We start from the raw sequence: 25,040 nt of genomic DNA, 5'->3' as shown, positions 1-25,040 counted from the left end.
TGGTAATCTGTAACCGCAAGGAAACAGGTGTGGGTTGTGTGTGGCTTGCTCCAGTCTCCTGGGTAGGGGAAGTTCCTTACTTCTTCCCAGAAGGGTCTCTGCAGGAGACCCTTAGTGTTCCAGTTGTAATGGGAGAAGCCAGACTGCCCCCACTTGCTGCCGATTTGATGTAGTGCCGTGAGGGAATGATGTGAAATTGCTGCAGAGGACGCAGTCAAAGGTCCACAGGAGTGCCAAGGCTTCCTCTTCGTAATCATCAGCATGAAAGTCCTGTGTGCAGCTCTTGTCACACCGCTGAAGAAATAGCGGGACCCTGCTGGGTCCCTGCTCCTGGCCTACACCAAAAATGTAGGTCAACCTAGCTACATTCCCTCAGGGCACGAAAAATTCACCCCCCCCGAGAGATGTAGTTTTGTCGATGTATGCCCCAGTGGACACACTGCTAGACGACAGAAGGATTCTCCCTTGACCTAGCTACCGCCTTTCAGAGAGGCGGATGCACTGCAGCAACCAAAGAGCCTCTTCCATTGCTGCTCCAGCGTTTCTAGTGTAGATGTCCCGGGAGTGGGAGCTGTGCTAGGCACGCCTGCGCTGGGGAAGCTCAGCAATAGCAATGGGTCTCTGGCTAAGGTTCGCTTCTAAATTGCATGAGATGGTTTTGGAAGAAATGCTTGAGGTTAGTTTGCCTCTTTCCCTTTTCTCTCTCCAATCAGCTCGTCTCTCCCTCTCTGCCTTGTGCGATTGGGAGATGGGTGCAGCTGGAGCTGAGCATATTCTGGCTAGGATCCATCCATCCATCCATCACGCAAAGCAGTCTGCTGGAAGACATCTATGCAGAAAAGGGCTGGGGGCTGCAGAACACGCTGGAGGGGTTGCTGCAGCTGAACCTCGGGGCAGGGCAGACTGGAGTTGCCATCGGCGTCTGAGGCTGTTTCCCCCCCTCTTTGGAAATGGAAATTAAAAGTTGTATGCTGTGCTCTTCCTCTACGTTATTCCTCAGCTGTCCATGACTCCAGCCTCTCTACTGTGCTCCTAGATCCCTTCCTGTCCCATGTGTAACCTGTCCCCCATCTCTCAGGACCAACATGGGACTATAACCCTAATCTGAGTCCCACTTCTGTACCTGGATCATTAGGCAGGGCCCCTGTCAGGAACTTTTGCATGCAACTCAGGAGCCATTGACCAAGCCCACTAGGTGGCTGATGCGCATTGCAAATCCCCAGCTGAGTGGAGGCAATGGAATTGGAGAGCTACTGGGTTCCAGCCTGTCCTTCCTCTGCGGCAGGGACCCCCAGTGCTTTGTCTAGGCCCAGCGTTTTCTGAATCGCCAGCCCCAGGCTTTGGCTCCTGCCAGCAGTGGGAAAGCAGCACCGAATTTGCATATGTTTTCATAAAACTTGATCTCAGAAATAAATTCTCTGCCCCGTACAGGCTGGGAGTCGCATTGTCTCGTCGGTACATGGCAGTCGCTTCTTGGCTAAGGCCAAGCTCTGAGCTACATTGTCAGCCATGGCCTAGGACTCTGCAGGGGCACAAATGCGTCTGGAGAATGCCCTGGGCCTAGGTTTTGCACACGAAAATGCAGCGACTGTGTGTGTGGGTGCGTGTGTGTCTGGGGGTGGGGGGCACTCTAGGTGCATGACTAGCCAGGATGAAGGGGCAAATGCAGGTTCAGGTGCCATTTTGACAGTGCAAAGAATTGCATGGGGCTTTGAGCCTGCAAACTTGGAGGCTGATTGGGCATTTGGTCATTCAGTTGTGGGGGGATTCTTGTTATCAACCACCCGAAGGGCTGATTCCTTGCACCTGCTGCCTCTCCTGGCCTGCGAAGAGCCAGCCGTCTGGGGGGGATGCAGTGGAAGCATGAGGCTCAGGAGCAGAGTGTTGGCTGTGTAGTTCAGACTGACGGCAAAACTAGGCTGTCTCTTGAGTCTTCGTCAGCAATGCCTGCAGCCCAGTAACGTGTCTCCAGGGAGGGTCCGTGACCGAGCTGAGCGAGGAGGCAGGCTGACCAGGAGCAAGAGCACAGGAATATTGACAGTCGTCAGCGGCATTGTTGCAAGGAAAAGGGACAGGCTTTAGCTAGAGCCGGGAAATGTGGAGAAAGGTAGGAAAGCGCTGCGAGAACACAATGGTCCTGGTGAATGGCGGTAGGCCCCTGTTAGCAGGGGTGCTGTGGGAATTCAGCGTGCAGCCAGGCACAGCGTTCCTGGATCACCTGCTGCGTGGAGGGTGCCAGATCGGACGCTTGCACTGGAGAGTGGGAGACACGCAAATAGTTACCGATCATCCTCATTGCGCAGGGCGGGACCGTACTGTGTGACACAGATGCTGAAGAAATTCAACTTCTGCAGGCCTGCTTGGCTTCTTGACCAATTTGGATCTAAGGGGCTGGAGGCCAAAGCTTGTCTTTATTTAGGGAAAGCTCCCACTGACTCCAGTGGAAGCAGGATCAGAGCTTTAGGTTGTAAGAGGTGAGCTCTTTTCTGTGCCGGACACGTGTCCGGGGAGCATAATAATAAACAGGAATTCAGATGATCCACTCTGGGGAAATGCTCTATGCCAGCTCTATGGCCTGGCTTCCTCCTCCAGGAAAGCAGCCAGTCTTAATCTTGCTTGTGGTCCCCGTCTGCTAGCCCGGCACCACTGATTCCTGCCTATAGGTCACTGGGCTGCAGTCACATGGCGATAACTTCCAGTCCCCATTGCCAATCTTCCACCCCTTTTCCCAGTGTTTTCATGGCACGGTGCAGAATGATGGGGCTGAATTCCTCGCTCCTGCAGCTCCACTGAAGCAAGTGGAATTACAAGGGGGATAAAATTGACCTGAACTTTCCTTTTTTAACAAACAAAGCCCATGCTGTCAGTGGTGTTTGCATATGATCTTGGCTATGGGACTAGCAGGAGGTGAGTAGAGTTTCCCTGATCATCGTACCCAGGGGTATTTTTTTTCCTTAGGCTCTCACTAGCCAACTCATGTTGCAGTCCGTACCCTGCAGTTACCGGCCGTCGCATGGCTTTAGAGCCAAGAGAATGGCTGCAGCTGAGAGAGCTCCAAAGCCAGCGAGAAGCAGGTCAGAATGTCACTGTGTAATAATCCTGCTTCGCTGCAGTAATGTACAGGGGAAGTGGGGATGCTTGTGACCCACAAACCCCAGCTCCTTGGTTTGCTGTCCCTAGGTCTGGTCATTAATACTGGGTTTTCCTTCTTTTCTGTGCAGGCCGCCTAGGTGGGTTGGTCTCACTGAATGATTCTAGCTCCTAATGATGAGGGGGAAATATGGATTCCGGGCTGAAAAATATGTCACTGTCCTAAATCAAAGACCACAACATGGGACCTCAGTTATTCAGGCTTCATTCCTTCAAGATATGGCACAAAAATCAAATGGCTGAGGTTATTCTGTTACAGCTCATACCAACAATGGGAAAATCCTATAATGTAAAGGGCCAGCATCAATATGTGCTCTGTGAGGATGAATCGCCCAGCAGCAGATGAGAGAAGAACACAGAAATTGTTAAAGGGGTCCACATCCTTCTGTTTTTTTTGTTTTTTGGGGGGTGAGGAGTTGTTGTTTTTAAATATCCAACTAACCTGATCTGGAGCGTCTCTCAGATCGAAGACAGCATGGGTGTGTAGAGACAAACTGCAAAACGCTTTTCCCCCAAGTGAAGGGAACATGTCTTAAAACCCAACCTGAGAGAGGTTTTGATCTTAATTGAGTTGGACACCAGTGGCCTGGCGCGTTAAATGAAAGCAGCGTGGAGCCTGCTCCCCTCCCCCCCATGCCGCTCACTCGGTAATTGCAATCTTCTCTTTCTCTGTTAACATTGTTCTTTCTAATTAGCATCTGACAGATGTGTTTGGACCTGGGGCTGGTTTCCCTGGCGGTGGCTGAGTGTACTTCCATAAAATGGGTGCTGCCATCCCCGGCTAATTGCACCCATGACCAAAAACATATGGGAGTGGCATTGGGGCTTATGCCATGTGGCCTTTCAGGTGCTCCAGCCGCATTCTCACACACAGTTGACTGAGTCTGGTATTTGGGGGAGCAGTGCACATGCGTGCTGGAAGCCGGCATATTCTTAGAGGGCTGGGTGCCAGGTAGCTTCGTCCCACGTCAGTGCTGCTCCTGTGCACCTCTGCACTAGACTCCCCTCCCCCCCTTCCCCCCCAAGCTGCGACCACCTTCACAGGCATAGCAGAAAGCTAGCTGGCTGGTCTGCTCTGCACACACACACATACTGGGCCGTATTTCAAAATAATCTGAAACTGCAAAGCCATACGACACACGCAGTGACTCCACTCCCTGGTTTTCCAGTTTCCGTGCACAGATTCAGGGACGGCGCATGCCTCTGTCATAGAGGCTACGTGCTGACAATGTATCAGTGTGCATATAAAGATTGCACCAAAAGAGGACCCAGCGCTGTGCTCTCGGTGGCCGTGCCCAGGAGAAAAGGCCTCATGGGGAGGGGAGTGCGTCTGAAGAGCTGAGCAGATCCAGCACAGTGTGACAGAGAGCACGACCGTTTCTGTGCACTCGGCAGGTCGTGCGCGATTTCATTGCTGAAAATCAGGGGCTCCCCCATCTGCGTCCGTGGCCACAGCTAAACCTGACCCCATCTCAGCTGGAGCGCGGCCGTGCCCGGGGCTGGAGCATTCTTTAAGAGAGGGAAAGGAAGTGCATAGCAGACACGCCTTGGGCGGGGCTCTGGGTCTACAGAGCTACAGGAAAGGCGGTGCAAGATCTGGGATGGAGGGTTGGACGGCACAGAGAGCAGCGGGGGCGCAGGCATAGCGTGAGGTGCTTTGGCTCTTGGAGCACGTAGGCTGTACAGAGAGACCACAGAGAGGTTGATACTTTTGTCCCCCAAAACAGCACGTGGGAAGCCGCAATATGTGTTCCATTCAGCTGACGAAGATGAATATTCAGTATCTTAGGTGCCAGCCCCGTTTCCTTCTGGAAGGGATCTCGGTGTAAAATATTGGTTAATTAGAATGGGGACGCCAGTGAAGAGAAACTGGGTCCTGGTGCCTCAATGTGGCGCGGGAGCCTTGAAAGCCCTTATTGCCTCATCAGTCTCCTCTGCGTTCAGCAGGCTCGGAAAGCTGACGACGTCCTCCTCCCTGGGAAGCCGCCTCCTGTGTTCACTGAAGGTATCCGCCGCTGGCATGCGGGAAGACATGCTTCTCATCCCACGGGCTGGCGTGGCCTTTGCTGGTGGAGTGAGTCCCTTCCTCAGGCCCCCTGAGCCTTGTGGTGCTGATCCAACTCCCTCTGTGTGACAGGCCTGTCTCCATTGTCTTGTCTGGGCATTTGCACTCTAACAGAAGGGATGGGATGCACTGGTCTGTGCTTGGGTTTTTATGAGCTGGTGAAATAAGCGTATGGAAGGGGATTTACTAACTGGCATGCTGATTGTGTTGCTGACTGTAATAAAGTGGCCATCAAGGGGTTAACTGGGTTATTCAGAGTATTATGGATTGGAGCTATGCTCCACCCCTCCCTGTTGAGTCACTCTTCCCACCCACTCGACCCCCTATCCTGATGCATGCAGTTAAATAAAGCAGCAGGTTCCCAGCCTGCAGGCTTATGAGGAGGGTTATTTGTGTTGCACTGAGTGGTCCCTTGCCAAACTTAACAGGAGCATATGGCCAAGGTTTGTGGTGAGCATGGCCTGTGCTGGGCTTGAGCGCGTCTAATGTTAAACACCTGAGTTGTCTACTGAAGCCAGTGGGACAGCTCAGGTGCTTCCTGTGAGATGGATGCACAGATACGGTGCTGACGTGGGGCCTTTAAGAACTTCAGCAGCCGTAGATGTACATGCCTGGTAATATGCATCCCCAGGAATAGTATCAGTGCCAGTTTCCCCTGGGCACAACTTCATGTCGAATCTGTACCATTAGTGCAGCTGCGCATGCAGGGTGGGTTATTCTGCATGCAAATAGCTTTCTTCTGTGGTGTAGGCGTGCTGTTGGGTGGTCAGGCTTGTCTGTCAGGTGCTGAATATTGTGTGCATTGGGCGCATGCAGCTGCTCACCTCCTGTTGGCAAATCAGGCCCCTAATGCAATGATTACAGCGGGTGGGGGCTTTGAAAGCAGGGAGCACCACGTGGCATGGTGCAAAGACTGAGCTGGAATCGGCAGCGGGTCTCAACAGCATCCACCACAGACTGTGAAAGGGTCACCGTCCCGTGCCAGGTTGGGGACGGAGCGATGTGCATGTCTCTCTTCTGTATCAAGCAGCGTTCATTCCCTGTGTTACGGACTCCTCCTCTTCCATTTCTCTCTGGCCTTCCTCCCCCAAAAGTGCTACGCAAATCGACTCAAGCACCACTTCCCAGAAACATGCAGCTGCCTCTGTCGGGAAAGGCCGCATCCGCTTCACAGTGCACAGTCCCACTGCACAAGCCTGCAGGGCAAAGAGGCTCATTAGCTGGCACGCCGGCTTGCAGCTGACAATGGATAGTGAACCAAATCGCTCGCCGAAAACGGCATTGCTTAAAGACAGACAAAGCTGCGTCCTGGAAACCTTGTGAGTGCCCTCAGGCAGCAAGGGCAGCACTAGGAGTTGTGGAAGCAAAGCAGAGCTTGTTGCTGGGGGGAGGGGAGGGGCATTACAGCCTGGCATCTCCTGAACATTGCTGAATGTGTCCTAGGCCAGGACAGCTTGTCCACCTGTGTGATACTCCTCTTCGGTAACTCAGTCTGCAGCCACCGCCTCCTCCAGGCCACTGCACTGGGGCTCTGTCAACGAGAGGCCAAACCCTGTGAGGGGCTGAGTAGCTCTCTTTGAAGGGGCCAGTGGTCAGCCCCTCCAGGATTAAAGGGGGAGACAGCGCCATTCTGAGACAATGAGTGCTTTCTTCCCGCACACTCGCCCTGAGCAAGGAGACACTAAAAGAACATGATTTGAAGAGTCTGAATACGGCAGAGCGCCTGGCGGAGGAGTCTGAGGAACCTGGACAGGTAATGCAATCCTGTGTTGGGGCTGCAGGAGTTGTGTGGCGCACTCCTGCGCATTAACTGCGAAGAGAAAGGGAGCAGAGAGTCCGTAGAGAAGAGAAATTAAGTTCTGCACATCTAGAGGAGCTGAAGCTTGTAACATCAATAGCAGTTCCCAGATAATCATCCAATTAGAGAAAACAATGAGTTTCCACTAATGACCACCTCTTGCTCTTCTAGCCCCCTTCTTTCCCACCCACCTGTCAGTTGTGAAGAATTGCTTCGCCACAAGGATGTTTGCTCTGGGATTTAGCCCAGCCTTTAGGGCTGATGCATGCATGGGATGCAAGCTGCATTCAGAGGAGGAAGGGAGAGGTCGAAAGCTAACGCAATCAAGCGGCTAATAATAAACAGGCCTCTGGGATGAGCGACTTGTCTACCTGCCATTAATACCACATCCCAGTGTGCTGCAGAAACATCCTCTGCTTTATTAAGGCAGCTGGTGCCATTCCAGATCCAGGCATTCACCCATCCAGACTGGCTTTGGTCTCCAACAGTGGCTCACACCAGCTGCTTCGGACAAAACCGAACCCTCCCCCGCCACCACTCGCAATGCACCTGGCTGGCCACGAGCCAGTGAATTTCACCCCACCTCCCTGCTCAGGTCTGAAGGAGAGGAGTGTTTGCTCCTGGTTGTGCAGGGGAATGCAGTGAGGCTATCAGGTTCTGTTTCCCACTCTGCCGCTGACTGACTGACTGCAACCATGGGCAGCCCTGTGAAATGGGGCTGGTGGCACCTGCCTACATCAGCTGGGGCTTTGGGAGCTCGAGCGAAGGTGCTAGAGAGGGGCAAAGGGCTGTCAGTAACGGGCCAGTGTGTGAAGGAAAGACTAAACCATTCCCAGGTGTACCCGTCCTGGCCATACATCAGACTGAACAGCGCTGTCTCCCCTTCCACTTCAAACGGACCGTTAAAGGAAGGCATCTCTCTGCAGCCCCTCAGCCTGCGATCAGCTGCACTGGGCCTCTAGCAAGATGTTGTCTGTGGTAGGTGGTGCCTTCCTATTGGTGACTGCATCATCCTTCTGCTGCACCAGCAGGACCCCAGCATAGTGTTGGAAAACGCGCCAGCTACCTGCCGCTTGGCCGGCTTTCAGAGGTGCTGAGGGCCTGCCGCCCTCGCTGATTTCACCGGGACTGGTGGGCGCTGCAGATCAGGCCTTCACGTGACGAAGGACCTTAGATGCTCTCTAGTGCCTCTGGAGAGCCACTGGCCGTTGAGGCTCAGGAAATCCCTCACGGGCCTAACGGAGAGGCACAAACCAACGTCGAACTGAGACTTGGAATATGACGGCGCCATGTTGAGATGGGAGAAGATCAGCCCACAACTGAAAACACGGGGCCAGAGAGCGAAGGCTTCTTGCCCCAAAAACAAGAGGGGGCATGCACCCACTGCAAGAGTCACCGGGCTGTGGTGTGGGCAGGTGACTCCCTTTGCTGCAGGCTGCTGCTGCTTGTTGGTAAGATCGCTGAGCTCTTCAACAGGATAGGCAGCAGGGATAGCAGCAGGGGGACGTGATGGAGTCTAGCAGGCAAGTCCCTTCTGCAAAGTAGGCCTGATGGCTCCTTGCTGGGAAGGGCACTCCACTCCTTCAGCAGTGAGGAGGATCCTAACTGGGGAGGTCTGCAGTGATGAGATCTACCCTAACATGGAGGGGAAATGTACTGTGTTTGAGGTGACGTAGAGGCTTGTTCCAGGCGGTCAGCTGTGGAGAAAGCCAGCCCTGGTGGCGCTGCACAGAGCGATAGGGTTCTCCGGTGATGCTCGCTCTCACCCGCGGCTGGCTGCAGCCCGGTGTTTGAATTCTGGCCTGACCAGCTGAAAACAAAAATCAAGTGAGAAGTTATTGAAATCTTGACATCTGTGGAAACGGCTTCACGGCAGCTCTGAACCTCCACAGGGTGTTTGAGGAAGAAAGTGTGACTTGGGCCATGGAACAGGCTTTGCATGAAGGCCCCATGACACATGCAGGGCAGTACACATCTAAGTGCCAGCAGCAGCGGCCCCCTTTAGGGAGACATGGCAGCGCGTGCTCTGGTGGGGGTGGAACAAGGCCCATCTTCTCTGCTCACGTTTGCATTTCCAACAAGCGCAGTTACAATAGCGAGATGGCCTGGTGGTAATTAACGAGGGAGGGGCTCTCTACATGGCACTGGGGAGCTAGACTGGCCCGGGCAGCTTCCTGGCTATTGGGCACTAACTTGCTACTGTGGGATTTTCTGTTCCCAGCACAGAAAGGGACTGGTTTTTAAGAGCCATCCTGTGGTGATTTCTATCTCTCTGGCTAAAGCCTTTTAAAATAATGGCCTCAATGTCCACGCAGAGCTGCTCACAGGACCCTTCCAGGCCCAACACCTGCATCTGTCCTGATTTCCCACGGTCAGAGCTCTGTTTTCCAATCCGTCCTAGAATTTCCAGCCCCGAGTCTTCAAAAACCAGGAGTCAGGTTCCAAAAGCACGAGAGTTAAACATAATCAAGTTTGGGTTCTCTGTACATTTGCCTTCTGGGTTTTGAACCTTAAGGAGCCCTGGTCTCCAGCTTCTTCTCCACCCTGGAAATGGACCCTTTGCCCCATCTAAGCTGAGATTCTCTCATCAGCACATGACTCCGGGAGATGGGGCTTTCAGGAAAAACTCCAAATATGGAGGTGCTCATCATAAAAATCTAAAGAATTGGCAAAGCTGTTCATCCGCTGTATTCCACCCCCTGCCTCACTCACTCACATAAATGGGCCCCATCTGGTTTGTTTGCCAGATGTGAGAGTTCTCCCCACGAGGGCACTGCTCTGATACACAAGTAAAAGCCATCTAACTGGCCTGGGAAGGCTGGCTTGGTCCCACGTGGTCTGTTGCATCAGCCATACCTGCTGCTCCCTTGCAGTCAGCTCCCAGCTTTGTGGGGAGTGTTTGGAGCCCAGCCTTGGCTCCATCCGCTCTTCGGTTTCCCACAGAACATCCCCCTCCTTGTAAGGACTTGGGTGGGAAGGGAAGGGGAGTGAACTGCATTTCTAACACCCCAGACGCTAATCGCGCTCTGTCTTGCATGCTAAATTAGATTCAAATCCTTTCTGGGTATAATTACTAAACCGTTATTAACTCTGATGACATTTGGACTAGAACCACTCTCCAGATAAAACACAAACCAGCCCCATGCTCCCCATGTTGTTCTGTCCTGCTGATTTGCAATGCAGAATCTCATTCCTCTCAGCCTTGCCCTTCTGACAACAGGCGTCTGGGAAATGCCGCCACGAGACTCTAGGAGCCTCAGATGCTGAAAGCCGTCAAGTGCACAGAGACGTTCTGGGTCTTTTCAGCACGGCTCTAATGAAGCGATAACAGAGACCTCTGAAGAGGGTTTTATTCCAATCCAGGTATTAGTGACTAATCCCTGCTTGCTGCAGTCGCTAAAATGCCTTGTTTCCTGGATTGCTTTTGCTTTGCCCAGCTCGAGTTTCTCACAACCTTCAAAACCAAGGAAGGTAAAAGCAAAGACACAGCCGCTCTTGGGCCGGGCTTTTTAACGCCAGTTGGGGCCTTGAGAATTGGGCTCCCGAGCTGTTTTGGGGAGCAATTGAGACAGGTGGGAACTCAAGCTTACAGCGTGCTGGAACTGGGGCTCTCACGCTGAGACCCCTGCTGCTTGGTAGTGAAGTGCAGTGGCATCAGAGCACCTCGCTCCAGCCTACATCCCGTGGCAGGCTGGCGCATGGAGTAGCCTGCACTGGGTTACAGGCCGAGTCCAAAGTGCTCCAAGGGGAAACCCTCCTGCAAGCAACAGCTTCACCCACGCAGTTCTTTCAGGAGGAGCCCTGGGCTCTCGTCTTTAACCACAGTGCAATGGGCTTGGAAAGCGTGTGGTGTGTTCCCTCAAGTGGTTGGTATGTAGATGAGGATAACAGTCTACTATTGTCATCGGTGAATGGTGTTTTGCTGTGTGTGGAGGGAGGGGAAGGAGCATTTTCTCTTACATAAATTAAATCCTCAACAGAGACCTAGCTGGGGAGAACCTCAGCTGTAGTGGGGGCCTGTAAATGTGGGGACTGCAGGGAAGGTGGGAGTGAAGTTAGTTCCCTGCAGCGCTCCAGGGCACCAGGCTTGAGATTACGGTGGGGGAAGGAATTCTCTAGCATTTCTAGTCCTTACATGGACAGGTGTCACTTTACACAGTTGAAGCTGTTGTCCTTGAAGACACTTTCTTCAGGCAGCCCTAAAAGAGTTACACCTGGGTCCCCCAGTGCCAGCTCAGCTCTGCCTGAGTCACTGCCCTGGCCCCATTCCTCATAGGAGCCCCCCACCCCCACGATTAAAGTACTGAGTCACTGTCCCGCCTGTTCCCTGGCTAGGATGTGGGGGAGTCACGGAGCAGATTGATGAACTCTCCTGCTGGGTCACAGCTAGACGGTGAGTCACGGGGAAATGGAGATCTGAGAGTCACTGGAAATCCAGGGCTTCACAGAGATTGAACCACCTTCCTTGGAGGCAGGGCAAGTTTGGGCCAAAATTCAAGAATCTCCCGTACCAATATTAAATTAGAATGGATCCCAGTGAACAAATCCACCTCCCGTGCAGTGTTTTGCAAGGTAGACATTGCAACATCTGTGCTCGTGCAGGGGAGCCCGGCCGTGGAACTGACAGGCTGCTCTTCCTCGCCCAAGCAGAGTGAAATGCCAAGAGCCCAGGAGCAGGGTCCAGGCGGAAGCCCTGGCTCCAGGCACTCCAAGCTGGGGTGGGGGGAAGGCTTGGAAGCCAGATCCAATTGAGCATTTTTTGGCTGGTTGGGTTTTGGGCCGTCCTCTCTCAGTGGCCCGCAACACACCGACGTAGGGAGGGGAGAAGCTACTGCACAGACTTTGGGAGGCCGTTAGCCCTCCTGCTGCTGGCCCAGGACAAACCTAGAAGGGTGGTGGTTGAAAGTGCTAGAAAACTTCTGAGCTCCATTTGCTTTGGAGCCAGTACCTCTCCGCTCGGCTTTGCCACGGGCACTCTCTGCATCTTTAGCCATTTTGATCCAGCCAAGCTGTTTCCCTCAGTTCTCTGAGGAGCTAATTATGCTGATGTTAATGAGGCACAGGTGCTAATTCTTCCCAGTGCTTTAATGCATCGCCTCCAAGTTTTCAGTCTACTTTTCGAAAGGCCAAAACAAGGGGATTATTTGGAAGGGGTGGGGCGAAGCGGGAGCTGCAGTGGGACTAAGGCTAAGATTGTGTCTCAGCCCGAGGGAGACAGGAAGCAAAGGGCCTGGGGGCTGCCTGACGGCTGGGCTGCAGCACCCGCTGTTGACACAGCTGTAACTGTAAGGGGTGGGAAATGGAATCTGATCAGTGCAACCTTCTAGTCTAGATGCAGTTGGCCACAGTGCGTATAGCTGTGCCCACTGTAGGGGGGGCTGAGATATCCACCTGTGGTGCTAGCAAGCCCACAGTTATCCTAGTATCTGAGCACCTCACATTCTGTAGTGTATTTATTCCTGGGGGGGAGGTGTACGGCAAGGCTATTCTCCTCATTGTACAGATGGGGAAACTGAGGCATGATGAATGAATTGTCTTGTCCATGGTCACACAGGAAGTTTGTGGCAGAGCAGGGAATTGAATCTGTGTCTCCTAAGTCCCCAGTTAGTGCCCCGACCAGTGGCCCATCGTCTCGCTCCCACCATAGAACTTGCATCCCCAAGTAAACTAGTACAAACACTGGGTGAGGACTGGGCCTGTTGTGGGGATAAAAATCCAAGGGAAAGGCCTGGGTTTTAGAGCCAAGGGTCAGCGTGTGGCCTGCGCTGGGCATTTCCTGCCGGGTCGGGGCCGGTTGAGACCAGGCCTTAGCGTAAACGTGGGATTGAGACGGCAATTCCCTGCTCTGGTGCTGGAACGGAGACGTTCTCTGGAGTTGGCAAACACCCCTTAGGGAGGAAAGAAGTCTCTGGTGGTGTGTTGTCCGGGGTCGGGTGACCTGCCTCTCTAGTGCACCACTTGCCACCATGAAGTGATTCCTCCCACGCCAGAGCTAGCAAACCTGAGGCTTGTGCAAGGGGGCAGACAGTGGGTGACAGCCTGCAAAGCCCAGCTGAGTCTGTTCTCTGCCATCCCTCCAGCGTGCCCTGCCCTGCCCCCCTAGTGCCCCATGAGCAGTACCCCCACTGTGGCTGACCTTGTAGGGATCTGTGCCTCAGCACTGCCATGACTGAACTTTGGGGTGGGCCAGCCCCCCAGAATCTGGCCTGTTTCCTCTCAGTGAAAGTGCTGGTCTCCCCAAAAGCAAGGCAGCAAGTGATTTGAGGTGCAAGGAACCAATTAGGCCTCTGGTTATAATGGCCAGGTTTGAAATGCGATTGCAAGGACGCCAGGGGGTTCTTTAATGAAGCCAGTTCATCAGCTGTCATAAGCTGAGATTTGGCCAGCATTAGATCAGTGCTGCTTGCAGCCTTAATGATTCCAGCTGCTGGGTAAAATCTTGTGTGTGCAGGTTTTTTTTTCCTTCCCTCCACTCATCTGCTTTCCTTCCTGGGACCAGCTCCCTGGCTGTGCATCTGGGCAGCGTCAGAACATCACAGCCAGCAAATGCAGCTTTGTACCCAGGCAGAGCTGTGACGTCTCTTTCATCTCCCACTGTCGTCGTGGGACGAGGGTGCTCTGGGCCAGGCTTGTCCTGCGTTTCCACGCAGAGCGGTTTCCCACAGGGTAGAGCAGCTTCCTCTGCAGCTCTAACATCTCCCCAGTGTGCACAGCTCTCCACTCTCAAAATCATGCCAAATAGGCTCATGAGGAAAGGGCCCATCCCACGCAATGGCAAAACAAGCCCTATGGCTGCCCCTTCCCCCCAGGGTCTCAGAACATAAACCCAGGGGAAACAAAGGGTTTGCTGCAGGAGGAAGAGGTTCTGGCCTGTCCCTGAAGGTGCCTGGCACTTCCAGCGCTCTGACCATCTCGGTAAACACTGGGGAACTCACAGCCCTCCTGGGACGCGGGAGTAGTTAGAGCGTTGAGAGCCACTCAGGGTGGGTGCAGTGTGCTTTCTGTGGACCCCCTCCCCAGCTGCTATCAGCCTGTGATGGTGTGTCCCCCACACACCTGCAATCACTCCATCCCCCCATGTGTGTCTGGGCGTCAGGTCGCTCCCATGTGTCTCCTTCACAGCGCCACATCCAGCATCTTCCATAGAATATCAGGGTTGGAAGGGACCTACGTCTCTGTCCCATGTGCGCCCCCCCCCCCCGGCGTTCTGACATTCCGCACGCTGTCACAGACAGACCACCTTGCCTGAGCCCTCCCAGCCGGCCAGTGAGGCAGGGACCATCTTTTTGTTGTGTCTGTACAGTGCCTAGCGCCGTGGGGTCCCCCGACACGACTCGGGCTCCTGGGCCCTACAGTAATACACGTAGTTACTAATAACATGACGGCATTGATAGCAGCGTAGTTCTGTAATTGTACATTGATTGTCCCAGTGTATCAGCACAAACCTCCAGTGCTAAGACTGCTTATTCACAAGAAGCCTGCCCCTCTCCCCCTCTTCCTCCATTCACCCTTTGCAGGTGGGCCTGGTTTCGCTTTTCAGGTGAAATGTGTTGAAGCCTGACTGCAGTGAGCCCCCAGGGGCCCCAGTTCACTGCCCGGGAGCCCAGGTGCTCTGAAGTGTGGAGAAGTCAGGCACAAAGCTGCTTCCTCATGCTCTCCAAGCACAGCCATCACAAGAGCTGTCCAGTTCTCATGACTGGGCAATTAAGCAACTCAGCTCTGGGCCCAGGTGTGGAGAAACCAGGACCTCAGAGTTAGTGACGCTGCAGATACCCATTGCAGGCAAAGAGAGAGGGCTTCAGGCTGCGAATATTTAGACAAATATTACTTGGGTGCCATAAGAGAGAGGAAGTGAAATAATTCCTGGCCCAGGGCTAGGTCTTTGTCTGAAATCCCTGCAGCTGTTCAGTGGGACTCAGACAATGCTAATGCTACCAGCCAGGCTTAGGGTGTTGGGGCCGTGCCTGGCTCTCAGATCTGCTGGCTCTAGCTCAGGGACAGCGCTCTTCTCCCCAAAGCAAGGGGGTGAGCAGGTTGAGGGGCAGAAAGCCAATTCGGCCCCTGGTATAAAGGCCAGGTTTGAAGAGGGACTGTGAGCGAGCCGATCCTGCATGGTGCTTTGGGCAGTGATCGCAGCCGCTAGCCAGTCGGGTACCTGGCGCTGCTGCAAGAAGTACCCGTGTTGTGTGGGTGGCTTCTCTGGGAGGGAGGCCTGGGATCCCTTCCTAAAGGGATCTTGTAGCCCTGGCCAAACAGCAAGCCCAGTTCTGCTCTGTGACACCTGGGCCGTGGTCAATCCAACGTGGCCCAGCTGCTTGCTGGTGAATTCTCTCAAACAGCCGGTCCCCGCTGCGGGGTGTATCCCAAGCGAGGGGTCACCACACACAGAGCAATGGGGAATCTCCACACCAGGTGCCAAACCTTGGCCTTGCATCACATCCTACAGCTGAGGCTCTAGCCGAAAGCGCTCTGGCGGTGGCTATGCCTACACTAGGGGCCAGAGGTGGGCTGCTCCTGCTTGTGAACGTCGACAGGCCCCAGGGGTCGGTGGGTGGGATTGAACCGGGGACCGCTGGAGCTTAGTGCAGGAGCCTCTACCACACAAGCTAAAAGCCAAGCTGGCTGTTAACTGAGTCTGCTCTACAGCCTTAGCTAAGTGATCTCAGGGCCACTGGATGGGCCCGAGCACCACCCCCAGAAGGTGGGCGGGTGGGTCACACGTGTACTGCTGGCAGCCGTGGGAGGGCGTACCCGCTGCACGCAGGCAGCTCTGTGGGCTCGAAGTTCAGCCCAGCCTCTGCTACCACAGCGACGCTGCTCTTGCTCCTCTCAGCAGGTTGCCTCAAGGGAGCATGAGCCTGACCCTCCCCCCGGGTGCAGTGGAGACATAAGCCTACAGGCTCCCCTGCCTGGCGGGCGGGGAAGCTGAGCTGTCTAACAAGGGGGTGTGTGGGGAGGGAATGTGACTGCATGTTTCCAGTGAGAAAGGCCCCCCAGCCTCCCGAGCTGCTTGGCTGCCGTTCAGAGCGACGCCTGCAAACAAACTGGCTGAAAAAGGGACTGGCTTCGCGGAAGAAATTGCCCTTGAGCACACGCTGCCGCCCGGCGCGAGCGAGTGAACGATTTCTGCGGCGCGTTGCTGTGTAAATGGGTTTGGGGTCAGCCACGCGTTAAATGGCGACACGTCTGCATTTGGCTCAAACATTTCACTGCGTTTTTGCTCCTTGCCGAGGCCGCTTGTTTCCAGCAGTAACGGCCCCGGCAATGCAGCGCTGCGGGCGTGGAGCTCGGCTGGGCCCTGCCCGTGGAGCTCGCTGGGGCTTGGCCAGTTAAGGGGCAAAGTGAGTGACATGGATGCAGCAGCCATGCTGGGCTCAGCAACAGAGGGGAGCCTTGGGGCAGGGGAGCACGGAGGTGGGGGGGTGGGGGCTAAGCAAGGAATGGGCCTACTGTGCCCTCCCCTCCCCACTGCCACGCTTGCTTGCATGACAAAATGGGCTAGCTTGGGCCTTTGGGGAATAGCGCCATTGAGGGAAAAGGGGGAGAAGCCTGGTGAGGTGTGTGTCCCCCTGAGCAACCCCCTTCCAATGCAGGAGGGCCTCTCCTCTGTGCTCTCACTAGCTTGCAGCCCCTTGCGGAAGTCGCTCTGCTTTGGTGTAGCATTGCCAGGGCATGAATCGCTTTACCTCCATGTGCCCAGGCTGGCTGCAGCCATAGGCCACCTTGGGGCTATAATCATGGGACAGCTCATCAAGCAAATCTGTGTCAGGCTGGAGCCCGCCAAGGAAATCCCTTGGGGCCTGTATTACCTTCTGCCCCAGGGGCATGTTAAAGGCAATAGCTAAATCTCAGCCCATGCATACCCATTAAAGAGCTGCTACCTCGAAGGCCCTGGCTAGTCTTTGTTGGGATAACTGGATTCTGCCTCCTAAATTCTCCCTGGTGTGTCAAGTGGCTAAAGTATGTGTCTGTGCCTCACTTAAATGGTCATGTTCCTGTGCTTTAAACTCCTGCTTCCCACCCTAGAGGTGGCTGCAATTCAGCTTTCATGCACTTGGAAAGTGGGGTCCTGGGGGATGCCAAATACTAAGGCAATGTCAGCTATTAGGAACGTGCAACTAGGTGTGAGACTGCTGGTTTCCTGGAGCTAGACAGGCAACGCATGGAGGGAATGGGACCAGAGGCCTAGCTGTGAGTACAGGGTTGGGGCGCTCTGCACAGGAAGCATTTGTTCCAGACTCTTATTTCCAGCGTGGCAGCTCCCCTCTGGGCTGATTTATTCACGTCTCCCCTACCAGCCAGCGCCAGGAAGGCACTTTGATTTCTCATGCCTTCCCTTTTATGGGGCTGCAAATTGGAAAATCTGAGGAAAGTGGTTTCTTTAACTGCCTCCCCCTGCTGAGAAAACCCCCAGCCCAGGTGTGGGCCCCTCGTTCCCCACTTTAATTGTGACAATATTTTAATGAGCCTGTCAGGAGGCATCCAGAAGGCTGAGCATCCAGCGTGTCAGAGCAGGGATTCTGTGCCAGGACTGGCACCCAGGCTGTGTCTGTGCACTGGGTGCAGCGGCCTACTGCTGGGGTCTCCCCTCGCCCCTGGGCTGTAGAATGCCCACCTTGGGCCTGTTGGAGTGCCCGTGGTTGCTGTACTTCTCCCCTGCAGGGGGGCAGGTTTGCCCGGCCTAGGGGCGGATCCCAGCCGCACACAGTGTCTCTGTGTTCCTGGGATCTAGTTTCTCGGTGTGCGTGCTGTAGCCAAAGGGTATCACTGTCTCTGGGGTCCTACAGGGGAGGGGGCTGGTGCTAGGGGGAACATGTCTGATCAGTCATCCCCTACTTCCAGGACTAACTTGCTTCCCTGGCACACACCTTGGTGCTGCCATTATCTTAGTAAACCCTGGACCACCTGCTCTGCTTTAAAAAATTCCCTTCTCCTACGTCTATGCACCTTGGAACTTTCTTTTGTATCTTGTTCAACTGTTCTCCTGGTGGAGGGGGAGGTTCCAAGATCTGTGCCCCATGTCTGGCATCAGTCTAACACAGCTGTGTCCCGAAGAGTAGGGGTGGGTGCAAGGTGGAGTGTGAATGTTCTCTGATGCCTTGGTGCTGTTCTAAGTTTCACCGGAGATCAGGCTTCTGCCAATCCTCCGCCTTGAGACCTTGACCCTAATATGGTGGTTTCCAGCATCTCCCCTTCTGCTTCCCTGAGATCTTTTTGTTTCTATCTAGGAACATCCTCCCTCCCACTAAGCAGGAGGTCTTGAAGAGACCTCTAGTTGTGTTGGAGTATTTACTCCCATAGAAGACGAATGACTCACACAGCAGAAGCCAGGTCAGGTTGCCACCCAGGGCCAAACAGGGTAGGATCTGACTGATTAAAGCTACGGGAGACCTTACATAAAATAGCTAAATAAATCTTTAATATTTCTAATTGCAAATGTACAGAAATTGCACGTCCACATCATCTCTTTGAACACCAACAACTTTCTCTGTACATTATTACATAGTTTAAAAGAGGCTGAAGGAGTTTCAGCAAACACTTCCACTTCGCTTTGTTTTTAAACATACTTACAAAAAAGGTTTTTTGTTTGTTTTTTTTCGTCATAAGAGGATATAAAACATAGCGACTGCTCATCAGGAACAAGTATCAGCCTAAGCAGATATACAGAGAGAGGTATATCTTAAGACACAGTGATGGATGATAAAGGAATATGGGACCATGGAGACTGCACTTTGGGTACCGATAGTTGATGCAGAACCACATAAAATTTACAGCAATGTCACACCTCACGTTACCCGTGAAAGTCAAGTAGCGAAACCAAAACCCTGCTCCAAAGCGCCAGCATTTGAGGATTGTTGTGGACTGTCCATGGGCTGGAAAGCCTCTGCTCAGCAGACGAACAGGTTCCTCTCTGGCCCAAATTAGATACTCCTCCTCCAAGAACAGAAAATGACAACGCTTCTCTGCCCAGCAGTCACACAAGGGGGCCCCTAGCTGACCCGTCAGGTGGGGGGCCATTCGCGCAGACATAGTATCTGGCTAGAAGTGAACGGTCTCCCTTCTGGGGCAGTTCAAGGAATCGCTTGGGAACTAGGGAACAGCAGCAGCCGCACTCACTTTAGAGGCCAGGACTAGAAAGGCGGAGTTGGAGTCCCAGCTCACCCTGAATACAGCCCCTTTTGGGGCAGGGCTGCAGCATGCCAGAACAGGGATGGAAGAGACCCAGAGATGATCTGGGGAGAGGCCAGGCCCTGGAGATCAGTGCAGGGTTGTCCCCCGCTGTACATTTGCTTGGTGCTCTCTCAGGGGAGGGTAATGAGCTTGGTGGAACTGATGAAGCACAGCTATTGTCACCCAGGTCCAGCAAATCCCTACAGCGTGCCTGGGGAAACCTCCAGTCTATGGATTCCAGCATAACTCGGTGTGTCCTGCATCTGGCAGTACGTTACACAGCTGTCCTAAAGCGGGGAGCCAAGACACTGCTCACAATTCCAGGAATGCTCTAACAGGGACAAGCAAAAACCACAATGCTGAAGGGACAGAGTGCAGACTTCCAAGAACCTGTTTGGGTGGAGGGCATTTCTGCTTAATAGATTGGGGGGGAGGGGGGAAGCAGTTGGTTACTAAACTGTTGTAGTTGGTAGGAAGTCTCCCTGGAGCTTCTGGCTCTGAACTTAAAGCACAACCCCCACTGTATTAGACTTATAGCGTGCAGCAACCATGGGATATTTCACACCCCAACGCCTCGCACGTTTTCTCTCCATCACCCCAAATCAAAACCCTGGATCCATCCCAGCCCCCAAGGGGCAGCTGAAATCTGAACCCAGATCTGAATTTGCTTACTTGAGCCCACCTCTGTTTAAACCAAAACAAAAAAACCCCAAACAAACCAGCGGTAGAGACACTCAACTCCTGACCAAATAAGCAGCACCAGAAGTAAATTACTATATACAACTGTTAGGTGAATAGGTACATTACAGTCAAAACACCAAGAACATATACAAAAAATTGTAAGACTTGCATTAAGATAAAAATCTGTGAATGTTTGTTTTGTTTACACAGTTACAGTTTTTGCACTAGAATAGGCTCTTGTCGCAGAAAGCACGAGAACGAAAACAGCAGGTCGCATGATGGTCAGTAGAGTGGTTGTTTTACTCTCTGTTGCTGGGAGCACCTCTGCAAATTGTCTCTGGTATTGCTATGCGAAACACCAGGCTTGAGGACAGGAATTGCACTCACACCCCCCACACTGGTGTGCAGGTCATAAATAACAAAACCACAAACTGAAGTAACACACTAAGAGATGGGCCTGAACCAAACGTCCAGATCTGGATCCCACGTTTTGAAGTTTAGGGGACATCTCTACAAAGAAGAGATTTCTTCTGGGACTGAGTTCCTTTTCATACTGGCTCAGAAAACTACAGATCAGAAGGTGTCAGATCCGGAAATGTTAGTTTTTAAATAACTCCCTGTGGAAGGGTTTAGGTTTTTCTGCTACACCAGCAGCACACCGTGCATGCTTTAACTGAGATGTTGGTGTTAACCAAGAGTTTGTAATGTAGTCCCTAAAAAGTTTTGGGAGCAATGGATTGGCTCAGGGCTGAGGAGTAGGTTAAGATGCATGGTACGTAGCTTCAGTACTAAATAGACAATTGTTTCGGGGATCCCCCTGCCAGTTCTTAGGGCAAGCACTGAATTTGCATCCAAAAACAATTCCCTGAAGTTTCCGTGTAAGAATGGAAATCAGTCCCTGCTAGGGCATCCATCCACCACCCCTTCCTAGCATTCTATGTGAAACAGCTGCCATCTTTCATAGGAGGAATATTTCAGACCCTAAAAAAATATCCAGAGCTAAAAGTACATCTCCGGGCACCAGCTGTTTAAAAAGAGTCTTTTTTTGCAGGGTTCTTTAAAGGTATTTGACACTGAGACAAAGGCGGGTGTAAGCGTATGTACCAAATTGTTCATAGTACCCTGTATACGCCTAACCTGTCTGGGTCTTTCTCCAGGGGCTGTCAGTTTTGTGAGCTTCTTCAAAGCCACTTGTGCTAATTCTCCAATATTCAATGGTCACTTGGCTCTGAGGAGCTCCTCGTTTTGGTCTTACGTTCACGCCACACTGTGAATTTAAATCAAGAGATGGGACGGCATTCCTTGCGTGTGGAGAGCTTCGAGCGCAGACAGCCCATCAACCATCCAAGATCCGGAGCTGCAGAAGTTGCAGCCCTATGTGACCTGGGCTGGGGCTTCGGTGGAAGAGAAGCTTTTAGAAAAAAGCAGCTTTAACTTTAAAATAATCCCCTCCACAGTGAATCTTTTTAGGATTTGCGGTGGCAGGACAACAGAGAAATGCAAACAGTGTCCTGCTAGCACAGACTAGATATTGTGGAGTTGGGACCTAAGCCTAGCACAATTCAATATCCTAGTCCCTTCTGAGTGTACATTTAAACATTGCACTGGGCAAACTAGGATAAGCATACAGCAAGTATGTGCTCCTAATGGGCGGAATAGGCAGATGTCCTATACACTGTACAGTGGCATCCATGTCTCAGAGAAACCATCTCTCTGGGTCTCCATATTAATGACCTGTTCTGAGACTGGGAATCAAGAAGGACTAACTTTAAAAAAAAAAAAAAAACCTGCACTGGCAGCAGGTCAGTGGCATAATCCCCCTCTAAGGAGATGGCCCCTCCGCTGAGCAACACACGTCTGAATGTGCCGAATCTACTTGTTTCAGCAGTTAGGAAAGTCTAATCCTGGCTTATGTCTGCACAGTGCCTCCTGACCATGGGAATTTCGGTGGCTGCTGCTGTTCTTGTTGGTTATTCCCTTATGACCATGTTTTACATTCTTCGAGGCTGTTAATTTCCGTGCAGTGCTCATTCCCAATTTAAAGAGGGCAGTATTCCAGAAAATGGGCTGTATTTTTTTCTAATGCATACTGTGAAAGAAAAGAAATACAATTACCAATCTTCATGCTTCTTCAGGGTTTTTCTTTTTCCTGAATGTTTAGCACACACCTTTGCATATAGCATCCCCCCCGCACAAATAACCCTTCCTTTTCCGAGCAAGCAGCCACATCCTAAACAAATGCTGGTGTAAAACTGATTCCACTCCCTGAATCGTGATGGGGCTTCAAGACATTTTTCGGCGTGATTTTTGGCTAGTAACTCACACTTCGCAACCCAACCGGTAAGCGCCTGGGTGAGCTGAGTGGATGTGATATTTGCTGGGTTCAATAGCAGGAAGTTTAGTGGGATACTACTCACGTGGAACTTTTCATTGTGTTAGATTGGTGACAAGATAACGTGCCCCTCCCTCCCCTCCTTAGATTGCCAAGAAGAAGCTGCACCTAGAAATACAGACACCATCCCTAGAACACCAGCTCCCCTTCTCTGCTGGCGTACAACAGTCCCACTGCCTTGGACGCAAGCCTGCACCAGCTGCACTGGCTTGGCGTCTGACCAGCAGGTTGGCAAAAAGTAAAGCAAATACAGAGAGCTGTTCTCTTGCTGCAAGGTGCCATCGTAGGTGTAATATGCAGGGACTCTCCCGGGCGCCGGACTCCTACAGAGGTGACACTGCTTAGCCCAGCAATTCTTGCTAAAGTGCTATTTACTCCCCTCCCAGGTGACCTGCCCTGTTGTCTATCTGTGCCAGCATTCCTTTGGCTCCCACCCCGCACACATAGCAAGCTTTGTCCTTGCTCTTCAGACCCTGCTCTCCTGAGTCACTCGGATTTCATTCGAACACCAGTTTCCTTGGGTGAGCGTCAAACTGACAGTGGCCCAGGAAATCTCTCCTACTGCACAACACCGGGGGAAAGGTGCTTGTGCAGGGACCAGTGCATGGAGCATACTCCAAGCGGTGCACAGGAGCGATGTGCTGCGGCTACCCCGACCTGAAGCTACACAGAATGACCCACCGAGCAAACTAAGTGCCATGGCAGAGCATTTCCTGACCAGGGCTGGAATTAGACTAAGTGGGTTTCAGACCGATACATTCTCCTCCTCCACTGAGCGTTTACCCGCAGGAACCCACCACTGAACACACTTTAACTAGCCTGAGTGGGCCTGGCGCAGGCTTTCCCAGACCCCTTTATTTTGCTTACTGGCACGCCAAGGCCATTATTATGGGCCAGGAGGAGTGTGAGGTGTGTCCTTGGGGCAATTGGAGAAGGAAAAGGTTAAACATTAAACACTGACTTAAATCCACCAGTGACAGCAATCCCCCCCGTATACGGAGCTCTCCTTTTGCCACACATTTCACACAACTCGGTCTTTTGGTCCCCTCAACTTGCTGGCATTGGCGTCTCCCACCAAGGAGCAGTCAAGTGTGCCGTCTGCCGTAAGGAGCTGGTTCCTTGGGGAGCAGGGGGGAAAGACAGCAGCCATTCTCTGAAGCACGGCTCACCCCTGCTGCTGCGCAGTCTTTCAGGCCAGGCCTCCTCTCCTGCAGCAGCTCCCTCCGCGGGTTAACAATTGCTGCTGTTTCTGAATTCTCCGTTCTCTGTAATCTGTAATTTAGTTGGGTTTGTGGGGGAGATCCCGTTACGTGTCTGCATGCTGTACCTCTCTTTCAGCTGAGTAAGGGCACTCATTAACCGTGCGTTGGCCGCATCCAGTGAAGCAATGCGTTTCTCCTGCAACCAAACAGAAAGTGGGGCACTTTCAGTGAGCGTGCCTGTGGAAACAGGTGTGCAAAGGCAGGGTCAGCTTTGGTTTAGCAAACCCAGGGAGGATTTGGATGCAGGTCCTGTTCTACAGGAGCTTGCAGTTGTTGGGGGTTGGACAATTTGAGTAAACGGTACCAGTTCAGAGCCAGGGGTATTGGGAAATCTCTGTCCGAAAAGACAATGTTAACAGATACCACTGCCAGCCCTGCCCTCCCTGGGCCAGCCTCTCTGCAGATAACAGCTCGGCTCACACAAACTCCAACATGTCAGGCTTTCAGGCTAGTGGAATCAGAGCTAAAGTCATTTCATCATGTTCTAATTGACCCTGAACAAAACAGAGATAAAATGGCTTCTATTATTCTCCCAATTATACAGGCATGTGCCTCACGCGGTTTTTTTCCTCCCACCCAGCAGCAGTTAGAATGAGGATAAGGTTCATGTTCTAAAACCCAATTCTCTCCTTCAATGGTTATTCATATCCATGTTTAATTGATTTTGTTTTAATGGATGTTGATCGTTCAAACGCCTCGCAGCCTGCCCGGAGAGCTGCGATGGCCGGGTCCCATTTCGCGCTGAATACAGAGGGGGCAGAGTCCAGCGTTATGACGACAAGGATGGGTGCCAAGCAGTCCTGTGCTGCCATCTGGTTCTGACACCATCTCCCTCTGTGAACTTGGGTAAGTCACTTAGCCCTCCCTCCGTCGTCAGTTCCCCCAGCTGCAGCCTGGGGATAGAAATACTTACCTGAGGGATGCTCAGAGGCTGGACTGGTGACGGTTTGTGTGTACACGGCTTTGAATACCGTTCTTCCCCGCACGCGATTCTAGCACTGAGGCTAATCTTAGGGTGGGGTGGAACCCAGAGGCACAGAAACTGGTTACAAATGGGAAGGTGACGCTCATGCTCTAGGGTTGCAGCGGCAGGGTCCGGAAGGGACCTCCAGGGTGTTCTGGGTTTGGGGTTTTTTTCTTCCTCTGAAGCATCGGGGCTGGCCACGGCCGACGATGAGACACTGAGCAGGGAGCACCAGGGCTCGGAGGCAGCCCTGAGCATTCTCTCTTCCAGGCGCTTGGCCGGCTGGTTCTTGCTCACACGCTCAGGATCTCACCGATCCCCATGTGTGGGGGTGGGGAAGGAATCCCCCCCGGGTTAGACTGGCAGGGACCTTGGGGCTTTTTGCCTTCCTCTGCAGCGCGTGGGTGCAGGTCACTGGGCATCTCTCACTTCATCATTTCCCTGCCATGGCTGGGGCCTCAGGAGGGACGGAGGGCCACCAGTGCCTATTGTCAGCCTGTGGCCTGTCGCAGTCTAGTCACCTGTGGGCTGTAATACTTTGGATTTAGGGTGTAGGT

At 52.9% G+C, this 25,040-nt stretch overlaps 1 protein-coding gene across 7 annotated transcripts in view; it reads right to left on the bottom strand.

Annotated features, from left to right (window-relative positions):
• Positions 1–18,436: 18,436 nt before the first annotated feature.
• Positions 18,437–25,040, bottom strand: part of DAB2IP (DAB2 interacting protein) — a 323,093-nt gene continuing 316,489 nt past the window's right edge. For 5 of the 7 annotated variants that reach the window (XM_074973725.1, XM_074973724.1, XM_074973721.1 and 2 more), the window contains one exon: positions 21,961–23,655. In XM_074973725.1, coding sequence (XP_074829826.1) covers positions 23,488–23,655 — 168 coding nt within the window. In that variant the 3' untranslated portion in view covers positions 21,961–23,487. The other 2 variants (XR_012642104.1, XM_074973722.1) reach the window with 2 other exon arrangements.

The sequence above is a fragment of the Natator depressus genome, chromosome 16 (assembly GCF_965152275.1).
Source record: "Natator depressus isolate rNatDep1 chromosome 16, rNatDep2.hap1, whole genome shotgun sequence".
Lineage (NCBI taxonomy): Eukaryota > Metazoa > Chordata > Testudines > Cheloniidae > Natator > Natator depressus.
Note: the sequence above shows the minus strand (reverse complement) of the source record. Positions and strands in the feature narration are given on the sequence as shown.